Source organism: Cynara cardunculus (assembly GCF_001531365.2).
Source record: "Cynara cardunculus var. scolymus isolate 2C chromosome LG 14, CcrdV1, whole genome shotgun sequence".
NCBI classification, from domain to species: domain Eukaryota; kingdom Viridiplantae; phylum Streptophyta; class Magnoliopsida; order Asterales; family Asteraceae; genus Cynara; species Cynara cardunculus.
The window spans coordinates 5,448,631-5,470,157 of NC_037541.1; the positions used below are offsets into that span (position 1 = coordinate 5,448,631).

Below are 21,527 nucleotides of genomic sequence, written 5' to 3' on the forward strand. Positions count from 1 at the left end.
TCCATAAGTCCAACAGGCCGCACATATCAATTATAAGCCCAAATAATCAAAATGTTAATATTTATATATATACCGGGTGCGGGGCGGGTCGGGGGATATAATACCCGGCCCCGAGATCCCCGACCCCGGTACCCGTTTTAGCGGGGAATCCCCGTCCCCGTCCGGGTCGGGTGAACCGGGTTCCCCACCGGGTCGGGCCAAATCACCATCCCTGGGTGTCGATGTCCACCACCACCACCCACCAATGTGGGTATGTAGGGGTGGGGGCGTAGTGGGTGTGTAGGGGTAGGGTGGTAGCTGTAACGATGACGGTAGTGGCATGGTGGTCAGCAAGTTGAGGGCAGGTGGATGGGAAGATATCATAATTGTGATGACGTGTGTGGGGTGGGGCGTGGGATGACTATAGTAGTGGCATGATGGTCGGTGGGGCACCCTCAACACCACCTACTAACAAGCCATTGTTGTCTTCATCGTAACTGTCACCCCCACATCCCTCCAAATAAATATGGAGATTCCACTCTTTTGAGAGATTCCATTCTAGTTCCTACCAACCAAACGCATAGTGGAATTCCATCATATTTCATTTCAATTCCTTCAAAATCAAATTCCTTTGATGGATTACAATTCCACCAAATTCCTTTCGAATGGTTAATTCGTTGACCAAATTGCATTATGGCGCTTGGTTTATTCATAGAATGCTATTGAATTCCAAACATTTCCTCAACCATGGATCTCATCATTCCATCTAGGGGCGAGCAGCAGAACCGGGTACCCGGCTACGGAACCGGAACCGCCTTGGAACCGCCGGTTCTAGAACCGGAACCGATATGAGTGGTTCCGGTTCCTAAAATACGGAACCGATTGATAATGGTTCCGGTTCCGGTTCTCAATTTTTCGGAACCGTTACCCCCCGGATACCCGGTATTTTTCAATAAAAAAATTATTATTTTTAATACCAAATTTATATTAGGTTTACATCTTAAAAACACGTCGTCATCTTCATTCTTCATCTAAATTTTTCATATAAAATGATTCGTATTTTTTCAAATAGTGTGTTCACCTGGATTCATAGTATGTAATCGTTAAACTTTGAACAATTATCATTATAACATGTAATCGTTAAACTTTGAACATTTTCTATTAGTCTATTATGGTTTGTAATCGTTAATCAATATTTGTAACCATTATTCTGTATAATTTGTATTCTTGCTTATTTATTTAGTGTTTTGGCAATATTTTATTTTTTATTTCTAAATAACAAAATTTTAATATTTTAGGAAGCGGGTACCCAGAACCGGAACCGGTTCCCGGCGGTTCCGGTTCCGGTTCCAAAAATTTAAGAACCGCTCTAACCGGTTCCGGTTCCGGTTCTAATATTTCAAGAACCGCCGGTTCCGGTTCCAGTCAAAAAGGGTGGGTACCCGCCTATGCTCACCCCTAATTCCATCATCGATTTGGAATTAAGGAATTGGATTCTATCCCAATCATTATTTTAAAAATAACAAAACAATCCCATATCGAGTCTGATTAAAGTAACACCTCCCTCATTCACGATTGCTCAAACTCAAAACACGATTTCTCTCAACATTCACGGCCTCACTCAAGATTTTGATATCGATTTCTCTATTCATGATTTCTCTCAAAACCTGATTTCTCTTAACCAAAAACATCACCTACCTCATTCACGCTTATGTGCTTCGAGATCGATTTAGATTTTGAAATCAATTTTTCTGTTTTTTTTTTTTTTGAAATTGATTTTGCTCTTGATGAACGAGTTGAAGGTTTTTGTTTGCCTATGAAACCAATTTCGATTTCGGTTTTGAAGATCAAATTTGGCTGAGGTTTCTTGTTTGAACATTGCTTGTGGATGAGTTCTGTTGTGACTATAGATTGCTTGAACTCCCTTTCATATTATTTCACTGTTGTGACTGTTGATTGCTTGAACATTGCATATGGAAGACTTGTACAATGATTTTACGGCTGTAATATGTATAGGTTTGAAAGCAACAATTTTGGTTTTAATATGTCTAGGTGATGAACCATATAAGTTAGTGGTTGTGTTTCTTTTTCCAGGGTAAAAAACTCGAACATATTTTTGATCATTTTTCATTATTTCATTTTAATTTCTTTATAAATCAAACAAACAAATTGAATATTTGACATATTAACATTTCATTTCCTGTAAACCAAACACTTGGTCAAACCTGATAAAATTTTATTTCATTTTGCATACCAGACACCCCTTGGGTTTTTGCTTCTATCCTTCTTAGGGTTCTTCAAACGAAGAAAACTTGGAGAAAATGCAAAAGGATCTAGGGAAGGAGGATGTTAGCAAGAGTTGTTTGAAATTCGCAACCTAGAGGAGAACGACGGATACAATGATTTTGGTTGATACAATTGTCTTGGTACTTTAGTCATTTACATCTAAAATAGGTCAGTTCACGAAATTGAGTTTCAGGGGAGACCTTGGAGCGAATTATCTACATTTCAGACATTGCTCTTAGTAATTATCATTGTTTGATCTCCAATGCCCATGTTTGTTAGTAGACTTTAATCCATAAAGAATAAAGGGACAATCACGTTAAGCCAATGAGTATGACTAAAGACTGTGTTTGGTACATGAGACAAGAGAAACAATGCAAAAAGTTATCCTATCCTACGTTTGACGTGATGATAGACCGGGACACGACATGACCTAAGTAAACAAAAATGCTTTTATTTGTCTCACCAAATAGGAAAAATTAAGAAGTGACACAAGATTGATAAATTACTAAGCTTCCCTACGTCAAACTAAAAGGCCAAAACCTTACGAAATTATTTCACGTGCCTAGCTCACTCTCTGTACTAGGCAATCCCGCCTAGTCCAGTTCCACCCAGCCTTGTCCGGGTAGCAAAGTCACCCAACAAGCAACTCCACTATCACATGCAATATTGAATGGACTCTAAATGGCTCAACACAAGTTTCAAAAGCTTTTTTGACCCCATAAACATAGAACTCCAGTTCAGAGTTAGCAAACCAAAACACCACAACTTTTTTCAAGTTATCATCCTAATATTTGAAAACAAGCACACCACAGTTTCAAGTTATCATCCCACAATTTCAAACAAGTCTTTCAGGCATCTGGCATTCTTTTGGTGCTCGCCATTATAGCTCTCAAGCTTCGCATCTTTGGGACGAACCTTTTTTTTCTTATTCCTTCTCCACGGTGAGGAGGTGGAGTAGGAGCAAAATGAACCTTCTTTTGAACCTTGTTAACAGGAGTAGAAGAAAGACAAACCTCCTTCTGAACCTTGTTAGCAGGAGTAGGAGCAAAAGGAATCTTCTTCTGAACCCTCTTCCCCTTCTTTTCGGCAATTCTGCAAGCAAAAAGGGAATATCTGAGGGTAAAACTGTATATTTATGTTTTATTGTCATGCGATGTGTTAAATAATGAAAATATATACCTAGCTCGAGCCTTGGCCTGCATGACAAAGTCTCGTAAGAGCTTCTTGGCAGCTGAAGTATCCGAGTCTTCATCATTATTCTGAGGACGAAGATGTGTTAAGTAAGACGATGGCCGATGACACCTAAAAAAACATGACATATGTGTTCGTGTGTACATGTATGTGTGTGTGTGTGTGTATATATATATATATATATATATACTAGAATAGTATTTTGAACTATACATGTCCTATACAACTTTTATTTTTCACAAGTTAAAGAAGAAATCAAGCCATTGGTCCAACTAAAATTCAAGAGTCAGCGCAATGGACCACCAACCGCCCACACAAGCCGACAAAGTGATAAGCCATGTAAAATTATTCCAAATACCTGTTTTCTTTCCAACTTAAAAATCATTCCAATTTTGTTAACATGAACTTGCATGGTCTTGTTATGAATTTTAGAACCAAAATCGTGTATTTCTACTCAGATTTTGGTATTTTACTCAAAAAATATAACAGGGTTAGACAGGTGTCCCCAATTCTAGGGTCCCAGATAGGAACATAAAACAAAAAGAACACCGTTTACACTAACATATAACTACTGGAGTAAAGTTGATCTTTTGTTTTTCTATGTAAGTCTAAACTTCAACATTCCATTTATAAAACTCATGTCGAGCAATAACATTGAAACAAGTACCAAAAGCTGCTACCCCCTATGGTCACAACTTTGTTAACAGAAGAACACAGGCTCGAGCACGGATACAACCTCTTGCAAGATGCAAATTAAGTGTTGCATACCACAAAACAGGAACTAGGAATCATGGTGCACCAAGATTGTTCTTTCTTTATAAACGTTTCCCTAGTCTCTGGTTGTTTGTCCAAAAAGGGTTTGTAACCAGCAACCCCCAAGCGGGCCCACAATACCATACCTAAGAGCATCACGTGAGAGGCAAATTAGGTATAATTAACTGTGCTACGCCCTACATGCATTTGTTGGTTGTTCTGAAGCCCAGAAAGAATATTGAGAAAATATATTTAAAAGGGTATAATCTAATCTTTAAATCCAAGTCAAGTTCGAACTCGCTCCCCCAGAAACATCCTTTACATCAGCTAAAGACAAATCGGACGTATGATAAAAAGATGGTCATGAGGACGATGACAGAGTCAATAACAATTCAAATATGACTCAGAGAGATGGTCAACAAATTTGGTCACATAGATGACCGAGTCAGCAGCTGGACAAAAATCAAGGTCATTGAGTTGACACGCAAGCAGGTAACACAAATATCAACAAATGATCCTAACCTTGATCAACTGATTTCAGAACATGAATGTTTTGACCTGGCTAAGGCTCAAAAGATGGCAGACTCCTGCGATGTTCCTAAGATTACTAAAAAACTAAACATTGTGATTTTGGCAAAGCTAAAGCTCAAAAAACAAGAACCTCCTTCAATTCTTCACAGACAAGGATCACATCTCGCAAAAAAGCAAGCTCCTGAAGTTAAACATGCCTTACAAGATAGTGAACCATTTACATGCAGGTACAAGTGTATCTAGCCAGCCAATTAGAAACCATGGAATACAAATTTTTGCCAAGTTGCACAAACAGCAACTCCCTATATAAAAAAATAGTGGAAACCATGAGCCTTACAGCAAATAGAAGGCATGATACATCAAAAACATCCATCAAACTTCATGTAATAGTGATCCCCAATTTGTAATAATGAGTCTGCCTAAATAGGTATTATCCCTATTTGGTTTGAAGGAGAGAGGTGAGACGGAGGGGAAAGGGGGGGAGGGGGTTGTACGCAGATCCCCCAGCTTGCAGAACTTGTGTGTGAAAAAGTAAACTTGTCCGAAAAGGCTGAACAGTTATAAAAATGAGAAGGTGAAAAAGGAAATATGATTAAAGCTATAAACAGAAATTGAAAGAGAGACTAAAAGGCCAGGGAGAAGCAACACAAAGCCACAAAGGTAAAACAACGAGACATCCACTAGTCTATCATATCTCAGCTCACTACCCCACCCCCACCCTCTCCCTAAGAGGTCCCTTCCTCCTGCTTAGACTAGCTAAAGGTCTCAACCCCTAATCTACCCTAATCTTGGTATGAGAGAGGTATTTTCATTAATCAGCACAAGTTTTTCCCAGGAATGCTAGTTTTGGATGGAAATAAATTATTTACATGGCTATTACAGAGAATTGTTCAAGCATTGGATTAAATGAAATTTCCTAATATTATGGTAGCATAGAGGAATTAGAAACTGTAAACACTAAAAAGAACCAAAATCTTTAGCACTTCCATAATAGGGAAAAAATCCTAAAGAAGATGTCAAAATACTCAAGTTTTCAGAAATATAAACATCTATGAAATTTCACAAATATGCCTTAACCGTCCCATCAGACATTGCACGAATTCTTCAACTTCACAGCAGTCGCCTTTTATACTTCTCATCTCATTCTTAGATTCCATAAATATTATGAGTGGCTAAAGGCCCCCAATTATTCCTTGATGAATTGGTTGAGTTTGTACTTCTTAGGTGGACAGTTAGTCTGGAGGTACATCGGTTACGGTAAAGGGGTGGACATATTCATCATGGTTTTGTTTCCCGAAATTTATTCAATGCGTGAACGATGTGTTTCTGTTAGAGATAAACCAATCCTACCATTTAACTCTTGCATTACTTAGTCAGGTCAAGTCGCATCTCCAAAGTGTCTTTCGTTTATATGTATATTCTTTATAATTTAAAACTTACTGCTATAGTAGAGATTAGTGAAAAATCAAAGAAAGAAGCCAAGGCGACAACAGGCTTTCATGGCAAATCAGGCAGTGAGGTTCTTTAAGTCTATAACTAGATTGTCAAAAATGGCCTAGAGGAGAGCAAGGACCAACCATAGCTGAAAGATTATGCAAATACAGGAAGGCATAAAGAATGACAATGTAACAACCACTCTATGTTGCCCCTCGGCAGCAAAAGTTTAACTAGAATGAAAACATTCTATGATGTGCATCGACGGTTAAGTGCCCCATCAGCAAAAGCAACTTTGATACAATGGTGGCTCATAATTTCTACATTTTGAACGAAAGAAGATTATGAAAAACTTGCTTACAATTCCTTGCAGTTCTCTCAGCCCTAACTTAGCTCAGATACCATGTTGAAACAATCATCCTATAAAGGATTGTTGTGTACTATTTAACAAAATTCATACATAATATATTGCTTCAAACAGCTCTATGTACCATATAGATGACCCCCAACAGGCCAATGCTAACATTGCTACATCAACAGGACTAACACAAAATGCATGTGGCTCTACTTTGTTTGATTGACATCATATTAAGGTACAATTTAGAATCCATTTAGTAACATTCTTGGTCATGTTAACATTTAATACTTAAAACACGACATTTGGAGCTCGATTGTTTGTTAAACATGCCTAACGTTTGGTATATATTGTAAAATACAACATAAGTCGTTCATCATCTTTTTATGACATGACTCATGAGCATCAGAATAGTTAACAAGTATCATAAACAAAATTGAGAAGAGAAAAGAGTGTAGTAAATACCTTCTCTTTCTCCTTGCTCCCCACAGGAAATGATATTATGCAGCCTACATCATGTGCCTGTCAAGTGAAGCATCAAGTTAGATTTCAATTACATAACATATACAGTGAAAATATGCAACATGGTCTCTGCAGATGCAAAAATAAATCATTATATCTCATACAACATGAGGATATTCTGAATCAATATATTTGTATTCTATAATCATAAAAGACAAAATTATTAGCACTGAGAAGTATGGAACATTTATGATATGATCATAGGAAATGTTAAATCAAGGTCATTTCATTTTTGGTTTTTCAGCTTGATACTTGAAATATTGGTTCCATTTACTTTAAAACCAAATGAAACCGAACCCTCAATAAATTCCAAAAAAATAAAAAATTTACAATTTTGCATTAAAAGTTGTACTCTTTGGGAAAAAAACATTCAATTAGAGAGATGTTCTTAATCAAGAATGTAAAAAGAGGGCTGAGCCACATTCATGATGCTGGGACTTAAAATGGGATGTTAATCCAAATAATGGAAACTTTAAATAGTTTATACATCTCAGATCTACAAAGTTTCAAGAACTACAAGCCATTCATCACAAAATTATTAGGTTAGGCTTAAACCAAACAAAGCACAATCTCTAAGGAGGAAAATCAAGCTTGCTTCTATCGGGCATAAATAGCATCCTTCCTTGCATTCCTACTTGAAGACAATTTCCATCTCTTCAATACTTTCCTCCATGTGAGCAAAAGGCATAAATCATGTTATGTGTCCTTTTCTACCCTTTTGGACCTTCTAGAATATACCTTTAAAATACTTGGTTTATCTGGGCTGTGGTCCATAACAAGTAGATCTGTAAGACTGTAACACATTATGATGGCTTATTTACTTGAAGAATAATGGGCATGGGAACAATGGTAATGTGGTGGCTTAAATGATGGTGCCAATGTGATACAGATGAATTTCTTTGATGGGTCCTCATTTACTGCTAGCTATGCACGAAGGAAACAAGAACACATCTTATGAGATGAACATATAGGCTAGCAATGACAAGAACCTTATCTTTCTCGGTGAACCCTTCCTTGAACCACGAGCGGCCCAGAGCATAAAGAGATTTGCCAGGAAATTGAACCTACAAAAATACAAAGCGGCATCAGCAAGAAAATATTAAGAGTCGTCAATTAGATGGAGGGGAAGACGTTCATCGTAGAATGCTCTAATGAGAAAAGGAAAATACTATAAAGCTTCCTGTTTGGCTATTTTTTATTTACAGAAGGCACGAGAAAAAACAACATTTTATAATTTTTGGGTATGTGGTGCAAATGCTATCTTTCCATCGCATGAAAAACAAAAGCAGGATAATTATATCTAGATATCAACATAAAGAAACAACAGCTCGTCATAAGTACAATAGTACATCTCCTACACATAATAGAGTATCATATTAAAATAAGAATTGAACTACTTTTGTACATTCTAGAGATGCAACTATTATTCCATAAGAATCCTCGATGATTATGCTTCTATCTCCCACTACTTAGAGGTGAAAAAAAATAAGTCACATCTTTACAATTGAACTCGTCCAAAGTAGGGTATGATTTTGAAAAGATAGCAATCCCGATAGAAATTTTGATAGGGTCACCTATTAGTGGCAATAAGATATTTCATATAAATAATATTGCATCGGCCACAGCTTCCAATCCATGGAATCTTGAAGTAAGAAAACATAGAATATTATATATCAAATGCATCATATGTGCTCATCAGTCGAGGAACAACTGAGCTAAAAACCCAAATGAAATATGAAGTATTTTAAAGCAAAATTTGTAGTTTTTGGTCTCTGGATCATAATATTCATACTTTATACAGTTTCGTATTTGTAGACAAGAAAGTAGTACCACTTTTACGTGTTGTTTGTTTTTTAAGAGGTACTGAAATCCAAGGTCTTATCTCTCTTCTGATAGATAAGAGGTGGTGCTGAAGTTGAATCAAAAAGACTATTTGCTATTATAGTAAACTGATAAATGTCTGAACATGTGTAATTGTCTACTTTATCCCTCAAAATACTATAATGTTGAATTTATATACATTTATACAAAATATACCATCATCAATTTGTAACACATTCAAATCCTATTGAAGTACATCAATTGATCGAAACACAATGAAAAATATAAGCGTGTAGAGCGGCTTGGAATGTAGAATTAGATTGGAGGTGATGTTCGCTTATTAGGTTATAAGAGAGGGATCTAGGTTAAGATGATGGTAAGAGGGTGTTAAGAGGATGGTTTACCTCTTGTATCGTTTAACCTCTTATCGAAAAAATAGGAAAGTCTTAGGCCTTGTTTGTTTTTTAAAATTCACCTTTGAACAGCCTCAGAAGTCTGATTCCGTAAGAGGTTTTTTTAATTTATGATAAGAGGTTCTTATGTGTGACCGTGTTCTGATCTGATAAGGGGTAAACCTTCCTCCTATTTAGGTCTTATCCCTGATGATATCATTCAGATCATATTCATTCTCGTTGAAAAAAAATCCAGTCACTCCAATCGATCTTTATTTCAAGATCACTCAATCACTCAAATCGATCCCTAGTGTTCTCAATGATCCAGATCACTCTCCTTCCCACTGTTCTTCAATCGATGCCTCTTGTTCTCAACCGATCAAGATCACTCTCCTTCTCGTTGTTCTCTAATCAATCCAGATCCAGATCACTCCTTCTCGCTATTCTCTACTCGATCCAGACCCAGATGACTCTCCTCGTTGTTCTCCAATTGATCCAGATCACTCTCTGTCTCTCTCAACTAGGTATTGTTCTATCCTTTAAAGCTTTATGAGATTTTAGTTCTTGTGTGCTTGTTTCTCTTTCTTGTACATGTTTTAATCGATTAAGTAGATATCTTGAGTATTTTTATCTAAAACATATTGATAAGTAGATATCTCGAGTCCTGGACAGTGAACAACATACAGCCGTTTACACCAAAATCTGTTTGACATCCTGTTACTTGCCTCTAACCATATTTGAAGCAGTTTCCCTGTTATTTGTGCATTTCTTGATGCTTATTAGGAGGTTGATACTTGGCTAACAAACAATTTATTATGTGCTTGTTCGGTTGTTCCTAGTAGGGTCCATTTTGGTTATTTCTCCACAGGCCGATGTTCAAATTGATAAGGTTCATAAGTTACGTTTCCTCTGTATTGCTACTCCTACAAAGTACTTGCTCACCATTCTCACAAGTGCTCACGAAACTTGACCCAGATTTTAGGTTGGTCCAATGTTCAACACTATGCGTTTATATGCTCTATCTACAATAAACTCACCTCAGCATATTAATTTAGGCCAAAGTACTCTAGTCGAGTGTTTTGAGCTTGAGCAAAGTCAGCCCAAAGGTTGGTGCTACCAGCCATTGGTGGTTCGTTACTAAAGCTCGGTTCCCACCCAAACAGCATTGGCTGCTGCCAGCTATCTACTTGCAATGCCACTGTTTTCTTCCCTATGGTGCAGCTTGCACAGCCCTTGGCTGTTGCTGCTTGCTGTTGGGTCACTGCGGATGCATCCCCAAGCCTTAACCCCTTTTTGTTTGCTGTTTCGTTACTGTAGCAGCCCAAGACACACACATAGCTTCTGTGGCTGCACCCTAGACCTTTAACTTATTTATTTATTTAACATCCCCAAATATTGGGGTGTTACACATCTTTTATCTTCGTGTTTTTTTTGGAAGGGTATCTTAGGCTATGCCTAAACTAATCCCGCCAAATTGTGACAGCAAGAAATCAGTCCTGATAAATTCAATGGCCACAATTGTTGTGTACGCCTGGAATCAAACTCTGGGCAAATGGGATATATCTCTTTGTGTTTCAGAACAAGCTAGGATACTATAAACCAATAAGGGATATATTTGTATTTGAATCAAGTTAACTGGAATGTTCCATGATAGATGATAAGCCAATAAGTTGCTTCCTGTGGTTGTGTCATAAAGAATCTGATTTGCATTCTTTTGGTCGCACTAGGATATTTTCTTATTTGCTTATTTTTAAATTCATCACATTAGAATCTTTTCTTATTGGCTTGGTGGCTTACACATGGTTATAGCTTGTACCTACACAATGAAGATGCTATCATTCTAAACACACTATCTATTTTTATCTTATTATATAGTTTATAAAGATTCAATATTCTCGGCTTACCCAAGGGCAATGTTGTATGTGTTAGACCCTTTTAGTAATGAACGAGAATGTACATGCATGGTGGACAAATGAAGCCATCATATACTTTTTTAGACTTGTATCGTAGAAGTCAATAAAGTGGGTCAAAATGGGGTTCACAACTTCATACGCGAGGAAGGTTTAAGTGATGAGTTCTTTTTTGAATATGATCAACCCAATGAGCAAAGAGACGATGGTGATGACGAGGATGAAGAGGTTCAATCGCATCGGAGTACTGTTCACCAAACATATATGGCTAGTTTAAGAGAAGAAGTTGCAACACAATTAGTGCAGGATGAAGATTGATTTTAGTTGTTATGAGACTTTGTTCATATTTTCTATAGTATTTAGATCAATTGATGTATTTTAGTTGAAATTTTTAATGTGTTAAAAGTGAATGCTAGTATATTTTAGTTAAAATGAATTGATGGTTTTTATAAATTCAACATTATAGCATTTTGAGGAATAAAATAGACAATTATACATATTCAGACATTTATCAATTTACAAAAACAGGAAGTCTTATTGATTCTGATATCAGACTTCAACACCACCTCTTATGAATCAAAAGTAAAATAAGACTTCAGCACATCTTAAAAAACAAACAGCACCTTAGTAGTCTATCCTCTTATCCAGTAAGACAAACAACACCTTAATGTAACAAGCTGAAACCCCAAGGATTTCAAGGCATGAAAGACATCATACTACTATTAAGGCCAACTACTCTTTGCATACCCACTCACTCAAATCTCTTTTCCCCACAAATCATAAGTCTTAGGCTACACCACACATATGTGGACTAAATAAACTTAACAAAGCAGGAGGATGGAAGACATAGCATTTACAACATAAATCAATTAGAGCAGAAAAATCTTAATCCAACCTCTTTAACAAAATTTAGCCTATGTAGCTGTACGAATTTAATAAATCAAATGTATACACACACACAAAGATACACACAACTCTGATGGCTATTCAATCAATATATGAGTAATTCCATAATATGAAACCATCAAACCAAACATAAAGAAAGTATGCATACCTTTTTATCTCTGATACACATGAAAGTAACACAGCCATTATCAAACCTACAACATCATGAAAAAATAAAATTACTATCACCTGATGATAAAACAAGAGCATAACTTTGACGAAAAGTAAGTAAGAACTGGCATGCAGGTAATGCAACATCACCCTAAATTTTTGCAGCGAACACTGGCACTGGCAGCAACTGATGGTGAGCCCAGAACCTACGCATGAGCAAAAGAGTATGAAATATTACAGTAATACATGAAAAATCATAACATAGGCCATACAAAAATAAAATGATCAACGTTATTGTTCACATGTTAGATATTACCTAACCTATTCGCGTCATAGATGTGCAGTTGTGCCACAACGATCATTCTAATTGTAGTGTCTCACTGATACAGTTATGAAGAAGCTTATACAAAGAGAAAACAACGTAGTGTTTAATTACCTTAAGATCTTAAAACACAAATAGTTCATCAATGGAAAATGTCATTGGTATTTTTATCGTGCAACAATTTGAGATGCATGTCCAAATGGAGAGGGGGAAAACAGAAAATGAACAAATTCGAATAATTATACCACCACCAAATGATCCCTAAAGGTTCCTTGTGGCATAGGGATTAATCACTGATAGAAACAAAGTTATAAACAAATTCATGGCAAAAGCTCATTGTGAAAGTTTCAATTATCATGCTAAAATTAGAAAAAGATTTCTGTAGCACTATCAATTGGAAGTATGAAACCAAACCAAGCAAACCCTGTATATCTCACCTAAAGTTAGGTCCAGGAGGCAGAATATACGCAGACCTTACCTCTGTCTCAAGAGACAAAGAGGTGGTTTTCAAGAAGATCCCCGGCTTGCAAATAGGAATAGTAAAAATTAGAAAGCACAACCAGTCGATTGAAATTATATATGCACAAAAGTAAGAAAATCTTGTTGCGGTCTAAATGCAAGTTGTGCAACATTAGCAAGGGAACCAAAGAACGATGTTTGACAAACAGCAGGTGAACCGAGGCCGTCCAATAAACAAATATAACAACAGCATATGAACTCATAGCAAAATTCAACAAATATCATCACATCCTACATAGAAATTATACTTATACACTCAAGACAACACATTTTCAAAATCCATTTTTGAGCATTACCTTGTATTGTTCTTTGAACACTTCCATATCCTCTTCAGGTGATGAAAGGTCAATAAAGATATGTGGCGGTGGGGGCACATCATCCTTTGGTTGCTGATTCCGCAGATCGTTCAAATGATTTAGTATTTGTCTCATTTCTCTTTCGACACTTGAATCACCCTTGGCCGACTCTGATGGCTTATCCATGAAAGAGGAACTTCAAAAAGAACAATGAAATAAACCTAGTTACAATTTCCTAGGGGAGTGAGCTAAGTTGCAAGGATACAGGTGCAGTGAAATAATAGTACTAAAAGGATAGGGGTTCATTTACATATATAGTCTTTAACCAAGCAAAACCAATAAAAAGCATAAGTTATCATCATAAATCATACAAAACCAAAAAGTTGCAGGTTTAAGCGGGTGTTCGATGTGCATTTTCAAAGTAATTATTACGACATCAAAAATCGTAATCAAAATCGGATAATCAGGATGGTTAGTTAAATTTACATGCATCTCAACAATCAGTTATTTCCTAGAGATTCCTTACCTGCCTCTACAGATCTGATCAATTTGATTTAAATAATCAAAAAATCATAATCATAATCAGTTCTGGCCAAACACTCTAACACACATCCAAACACCTAACATTTGATTAACCCATTGATTAACCAGAGATTTCCAATTCCATCATTAAAGATTGAAGACTTCGATCAAGGGTTTCAAATTGCTTCATTGAAAATTAGAATCCTTGTATCAAAATTCACCCTTTTTCATTTCAATTGGCAAGAATAAAACAAAGGATCCTCTTTGGATTTACTTGAAAAGACAGTGCTACATAGAATTCTATCCAACAGTGGTGTAATAAATAAACAATCAACGATCATTATAAGCATGTACAAAACAAAAATTACTCCTAAAGTAAAGTATTAAATAGAATATCAAAAACATACAAAATCAAATCTAATAGTGTATAAATACAGCATTAGTCTCTAATCTCTATTAATCGTCACAAGACTAGAAGTCTAAAGATCCATTGCACCACATGAAAGAGTCAATGAGACAAGTGCTAAGGAAGCAGAGAAATGAAGAGGGTAATGTGAGGCGTGTATCAAGAAACCAAAATGAACTCAGAATTGGCTCAATACCTTTGCAAGATGGAAAGAAAAATCAATAATCGGCCGATTCGCTGGTAGAAGAAAAATCAGTTCTCTTGGCCGGGATAAGAAGAGCAATTGGCATTCACGTTAACCTAGGTCACTCCGCCTCCGGTCGCGGCTCCTATACTCTCTTCAATCTCTTTTATAGACTAGGTTAGTCAACCCTTGATTTCTCTCACTTTCAACCCTTGATTTTTCTTTATAGTGGCTCGTCTTTTAATTCCGTATTTTTGGCAAAAAGACCAAAATGTCCCTCTATTATCCCTAATCTTTAACATGACTATTGTCAGTAACTAGAGCATACCCCGTGCACAGCCTTACCAAACCGCACTCGACTACACTATACTAAAAAAACAAAATGGGCCTAGTTGCACCTGGGGTTGAGGCACTTCCATGAAATTTTACCGTTGCCAACTCGTAATGAGTTAAATTTGTTTCCACATTACAGGATTTGAAAAGGTCAAGGTAAAATAGTAAATATCAAGTGCAAAGAATGGTTTAAAGAGGGACTAATTTGACAATTATAATGCAACACGTATCTTTACTAATGCCCGCTATATAGGCAACAATTGATGATAATCTCTTTTTTTCTCTTTAAGAGAGGAGTTAATAAGGTCATAAATATCCATTGCTCCTTAGTTTTAAGAAATTCGATGATTAAATTTAGCATTTATTTGCAAAACACGATTGACCATGAGTTCCGTAACTAAGTACCTTGATTTTGACATGTAACTCTTGTATGGGCATACATCAAGGAGAAGCCACACCCTAAGCAAAGTACACATCAAACAATGCATTCAGATCCCAAATAAAATTAATCAGTTTTTTCTAGAGTAAATTAAATAAGTGCACAATGGTCAGCCTCAAAAGCAAAAACCATAATACCATATATGATATGCCATATTTAGTAGCACAATGCGTTACTTGTCCATTAATTTGCATTTTATAGATGTACTAGCTATTTAAATAAAAGCATCTTTCTTAGGCCTTAGCTCACACAATACCCATCTTCATAGATATTGATTTTGATCATAAAAACATATTATCCAACCTCACATACAGAGTGAAGCTCTATCTCATTCACATTTGTTAAAGAATTCATAATCAATTACTCATGGACCCCTGCAGTTCCAACATTTTGCAAAGATTTAGTACTTCTTGATGATTAGCCTTGAGAAATGCATTCTAAATACCATCCATCAATAAATGGTCAGGTTTTTGCATAATCAATAATTTTTGGTGATATTATTGAGAGATTACATGGTAACTATGGAATAGAATGACTATGATTCTAGGAATACAAATTGACATGCTTGGTAGATTCATACCAACAACAAACAATTTTGTCATCTTTATGTGATCAGTGATTGTCACCAATTCAATTTCTTCAATATCCTTTTGTCTTTGTTTGAAACATCATTATGAACTTTTTGGTTGAAGATCACTAGGCCTTTTACTCACTTTTTGGTTAACAAAAATCTCAAACTCCACTTCATCTACGGAAATTCTCCTTCCTCTAAGGAACAAGATTCTCATTGTCCAACACAACATTCACTCGTCGTTAAATAGATGCCATGTCTAATCTCAATTTCTCATCACTAAACCATTCTACCAACATGGCTCGAGGACCAAACTTTTCCATATATATTAAGTTAGAGGATGAGAACTCTTAAAATAACACTAACACTATAAACGGTCAAAGAGAATGGTTCTTACCAAGAGCTTTCATATAACAATCCACCTCAATGATCATCCTCTCTATTCACTTCCCTTGATACACCTAGTGTGCTTTGGAAGAACAACACCTCCATTGACTTTTGAAATTCGAAATTAAATCACATTATTCCAATTCAAAGAACCGTGTACACACTCAGGAATTTCCAAGGGAAAATCCAAACCGCTCCATCAAACGAAATTCAAGCAATATTGATAACAATTATTGCTAGGCTAGTACAAAATTAACAATAAAAGGAACTTTCTGATGAAGGCGTATATAGATGACAATAATAGATCAAACCTTTGAGCTTCCAAAAACTGAGAACCATGTTGGGCAAGGCCAGGGGAAGCCACCTAGAACGGTTTGTTGCAAATGAGATGAGAAGGGTCTAGCCCATTGATGAAAAGTCTGAAAAAGAATATCTGAATTTGAAAACCAGCACGGTGGGTAAAAACTATAACAACATGCAGAGACAGGATCAGGGAAGAAAATGGATTGGTTATCGCCACCGCCATGCATTCTGATAGCACCGCCACTGACAGCGGTTGGTGAAAGGGATTGTTATTAGGGTTCTGGTGGTGATGAGAAAACTGCTGCACTGGCAGGTCGGATGGGTTGCCAGGTTCGGTGGTGGAGGTTGATGTAGTTTAAGGTTTATAGGTTGTAGATGTAGGATGGCGGTGGATTACAAAAGACACCGGCTGACTGGCAGTTTCGCCGGCTGACGGCAGTTTCGAGCGATGCGGTTTGAGTTATAAATAGAAATGATTTTAGGGGTGTTTGGGATTGGTTCTATCAAATTGGAGTGAAATAAAACATGATTAAAATTATAAATTGGTAATAAGCAGTTTTTTATAAGTCAGAAACGATTAACTTATCAAAAACAGTTAATTATCGGTTTGACATCGGTATAAGCAGTTTTTTTTCTTATCCATACACCAGAAAACAGCTTATCACCGGTGTCAGACTGAAATAACTTAAAAAGCCGCTTTTATAAGCAATCCCAAACACCCTATCGTGGTTTTATTTGAGAAGATTTTGATGATAATATGATTTACACTTACACATCGTTTACCTAAATGCTAGTCCGATAAGCAGTTACTGGTAAAATTCAGCGCTATCTTTGACAAGTAGGATTTTAGTCCACCAAAATGGATCATATGCAACAATTTACCTGATAAGTGTTAACCGTAGTAAAAGTGGTGGCCCTCACTTACCAGGTTAGACTCTCGGTTCTTGCTTTATCAGGTAAGATTAGGCATGGCAACGGGCGGGTTTTGTAATCCCCGACCTTGGCACCAATTTTTAGTAATAGCCCCTGACCTTGGCAGTGGTCCCTGGTGGGTACGAGGATTAACATCTTGTCCCCGATCAAACTCCGGTTAAACCCCGGTCAAACCCCTTGAAAAATATCTGTTAGTTTGAGGCTACCGGAGATCCCCGGCCCTGGCCTTGGGACCCGTTCTAGCGGGGAATCCCCGTCCCGGTCCGGGTCGGGTGAGCCGGGTTCCCCACCGAGTTGGAGCAAATCATCATCCTTAGGTAAGATTTTTGGTCTTTGTCATATTCATCCTGTAAAGTAATATGACTTAGTAAACATTTAGCCGGATAAACATTTAATACACTTTGAATAAATAAGTATTATAGTTTCGACTGGAGCCGAAGCCGATGATATGGGGTAATCTTTTGGAACCAACTCATCCTTTTCCCGAGAGAAACCAATCACAATTATCGATTTTTGTCTCATATTCATCCAAATTTGCTGGTAATTCATACATATATGATTTTTAATAAATAAATCACTTTATACCACTTTAGACTTATTGTACACTACAGAAGATCATATTGCTCACTAAAGATGGTCACCGAAAAGCATCAATATCTCTAGTTTCACCATTACGGCTTTAGTGTCACACCATCTACAGCTCCTATTGATCCTGCCCATATGCACTCCTTAGCTGCAAACAACTATCAACAGCCCCTTCCTTTATTTAGCTTCATCAACAAATACCGCTTAATCCTTATAATGCAAGCTCAACCGTTCATAACACCATGTCCCTTGATCACTTCAAAACAAATGCAATAAGGGCTCCAATCTAAAACGTAGACAACAACATAGATTAGAATACTTACATAAATTATCACCATAAGTTAATAAATACACAAAAAAATAATAAATAACAATAATTACACATAAAGTCTACATATAAAACTACTTATCTATGGAATTCCAAAAACATCATGTTTCTTTTAGACATTTCATCGAACACCTTTGCCGCAGAAATGAACATGTAAACACAACTTCAATAGCATCATAACATTGTCCATGAAAATCATTCTTCCAACCATTTCACTATAAAAACTACTTGCTAAAATCATAGACAACAACATTGACAAAAATAACCATGTTAGCAGAAAATTTGCAAGAGGATAAGTGATATATTTATACTATCTTATTAAGCAAATTTAGCAAAAGTCTTAAAGTCTTAAAATAATAAATGACCAAGATACCATTTATATTACCCTTACTCACTTTTTCACCACTCCTCTCCTCACATACCCTCACCCTATCATAACCGATTTTTTTTAAATTATAATTTTAAATTTACATTTTATACCCCTATAATTAATTAATTAATTTACTTTACATCATTTACTTTTAAATGTTTCATTTTAAACCTTTATCAAATTAACATACATAATCGTATATCAATTAAAACATGTTTAAAAAATACATTTTTATTTTAACAAGTTACACCATTATAATCGTCTCGTTAATACCTTCGAAATGAGTCCAATATTGAATGGTTTTTGACTTAATTATATTATTATATATTATATATACTGTAAAAAATATTTTTAATATTTATGATTTATACTTTTATAGTTATTTATTTATATATATACTATATATTTTGGGATTAGGCTGTCCAAATTGCACTATATAATATGTTCTTGGGTTTTCAAATATATATACATGTATTAATTCAACCTTAATATAAGTTTCTGGACAAGAAAGAGGGTAAGCAGTTGAAATTTCATTCTAAAACCCATCTTTTTTGTTCCTTTTATGGCTTATGATCTGTTAAATTTGTAGTTTTTTTATTGGTTTTGAGTGTTTATCTTAAATTTCTTTGCTCTTGGTGTAAATCGAACACATTTGTGGAGTCGTTTAAATATGTTGGATTTTAAATATATTGGATTTTAAACTGTCATACAATTTTTTTCATCGATAGTCTGTAATTGGAACCATAACTCTTACTTATTCAAATTGTATTAATATGTAAAGAACATGTGTAACCTATATCATCGTTAAATCTTATCTTATAAAACCAGTAGAACTTCAAAATCGTTAAAATTCATGGCTCCGGCCGCATTGCGCGGGTACACAACTAGTTTTGTAACAAAAAGACCATCAAGTGCTACCTCATACAACCTTTGTAGAACCTTCAACACTTTAAGATATCTTAAATTTCTCACTGGCCTTTTTTAAGCTCAAGATTCTGTTTATCTGAAGATGACATGTGATTTGATACTTGTATCGTACAAATGAAAAACTAAATTACTTAATGTATCAATATAACTGGTAAAAATACATATGGTAGTCTTCTTTGACCAATTAAGCCAATTATTCACACTAACAGAATAATTATACGAGTCCCAGTATTCTCCAATTGAAATGTTGGATTTGGGCCTTCGATGTATTCTTTGACATATTTTGCATAGATGTGTAGAACATCAGTAAATAGATTGTTAATAACAATATGTTGTAGATAAAAAAAAATGTTTGTAAACAAGAATAAAAAAATTTATGGGACATTACCCTCATGCAAAGTAAAAGCCAAAATCCTGAAAACCAACAGTCTGTAACCAAATAATTATGTCTTTTTAAACAAAGTCTACTGTATGATCAATAAGTGAAATCCTGTGGAAATTATCTCTAGTGCTCCAATTACCTTATAAGGTAGTTCACACATACAAAAAAAAATGTCAATTATAGAAGAATAGTGCCCATTTCCTTTACAAGTAAGAACTTACCATTTATAAACATTAATTATGTGGTGTGATAGTATGAGTATGTGAGCTCAATAAAAATGAGAGTAAAGAACTCTTAAACTGATAATTCGCTTGCTACAAAGAACGTTCCTTACCTGACACATTAGTTTCCAAACAAACAACTCGTATCCGACTTGTAGAAAGCTTTAAACTTGTCGTCCAAAGTCCTCTCAAAAGTATGTCAAATAGATAAAAGCCATCAAGACGCCCAATCGCATTTATACTTCGTTAAATGAAGACTAATAATGCCTTAAAGATTTTCAAAATCAAATAAATATTTCTTAGCATCATATTTTCCAGTGTATACTTTTGACATCGTCTTGCAAAAAGTAAAAAAAAAACAGAAGGTAGAATGATATAAGTGTAACCTTGTTACAAGTAAAAATATAAAATGCACTTCTCACAGTTGGTGAAAGCTCCACTTGTTATTAAGAATGGAAGATGCAGAGCTATTGTTATCCCAAGGTTCAAGTATATATCAAGATATTATGTAAGAAAACTATGAATTCAATATGCCACTAAAGTGTAAACTATATTATTGAGAGAGAATCTGAATCACAATATATACAAAGTGATTAGGAATATTAAAAATAAAGAAACTAACTCAAACCATTTATACCCCATCTGTATTTACAGTTTTAGTCCATCAACTTGAATACAAAACCTAAGGTGACGTTTGTTTTTTAAGAGGTGCTGAAGTCTGAAGAATTATTTCACTTTTGATTAATAAAAGGTGGTGCTGAAGTCTGAAATATGAATTACTAAGATTGTTCGTTCTTGTAAACTGACAAACGTCTGAAGTCTGAAATCTTAATCAACAGTTTGTTTTTGTAAAATCAGGTGCAAACATTTTGCAAAGTTCTTTTGATTTTCATAAAATTTTCATTGCTGAAATTCATTTCAACAATTGTTTAATAGGTAGAACATAGTAAGAACCTTTGGATACCTGATAAGTGTTATTTTATTAACCTTATTACATCATTTTTTCAACCATTTTCCTTAGCTTTATTTGCCCATTAGTGTCTTAATAGAGTCTTTTTATGTCTTTTTCATATATTAGTAGTAATATAGTATATCTAATGTTATTTCCCTATTTTTATAGGTTTTTGATGATTTTTGACCCCAGTCCTACGGCAGTCCTATAGGCCAGGAGTGACAAGGTCCTATAGTACCTGTCCGAGAGCTGAAAATCTGCTTGGGCCGTGGAGAAATGGGCTGATCCATAGAGGAGGCGTGGTCAACGACCTTGGG

At 35.6% G+C, this 21,527-nt stretch overlaps 1 protein-coding gene across 1 annotated transcript; it reads right to left on the reverse strand.

The window, feature by feature from the left end:
- Nucleotides 1-2,961: 2,961 nt before the first annotated feature.
- On the reverse strand, nt 2,962-16,244 carry LOC112526512. Its single transcript, XM_025136820.1, has 9 exons — nt 16,220-16,244; nt 15,218-15,271; nt 13,368-13,563; nt 12,381-12,436; nt 12,229-12,274; nt 8,041-8,115; nt 6,995-7,051; nt 3,445-3,524; nt 2,962-3,357 (listed from the first exon to the last, which is right to left on the reverse strand). Exons 2-9 carry the CDS (start codon nt 15,229-15,231, stop codon nt 3,114-3,116), a joined length of 768 nt encoding a protein of 255 aa, XP_024992588.1. The 5' UTR covers nt 15,232-15,271; nt 16,220-16,244; the 3' UTR covers nt 2,962-3,113.
- Nucleotides 16,245-21,527: the final 5,283 nt, after the last annotated feature.

Excerpts from the sequence above, each read along its gene's own strand:
- LOC112526512 (XM_025136820.1), bottom strand. Across the intron at positions 12,437-13,367 it reads TGTTCAAAGAACAATACAAG|GTTCTGGGCTCACCATCAGT; the intron begins GTAATGCTCAAA and ends GCTCATGCGTAG. Across the intron at positions 12,275-12,380 it reads GTTCGCTGCAAAAATTTAGG|GTTTGATAATGGCTGTGTTA; the intron begins GTGATGTTGCAT and ends ATGATGTTGTAG.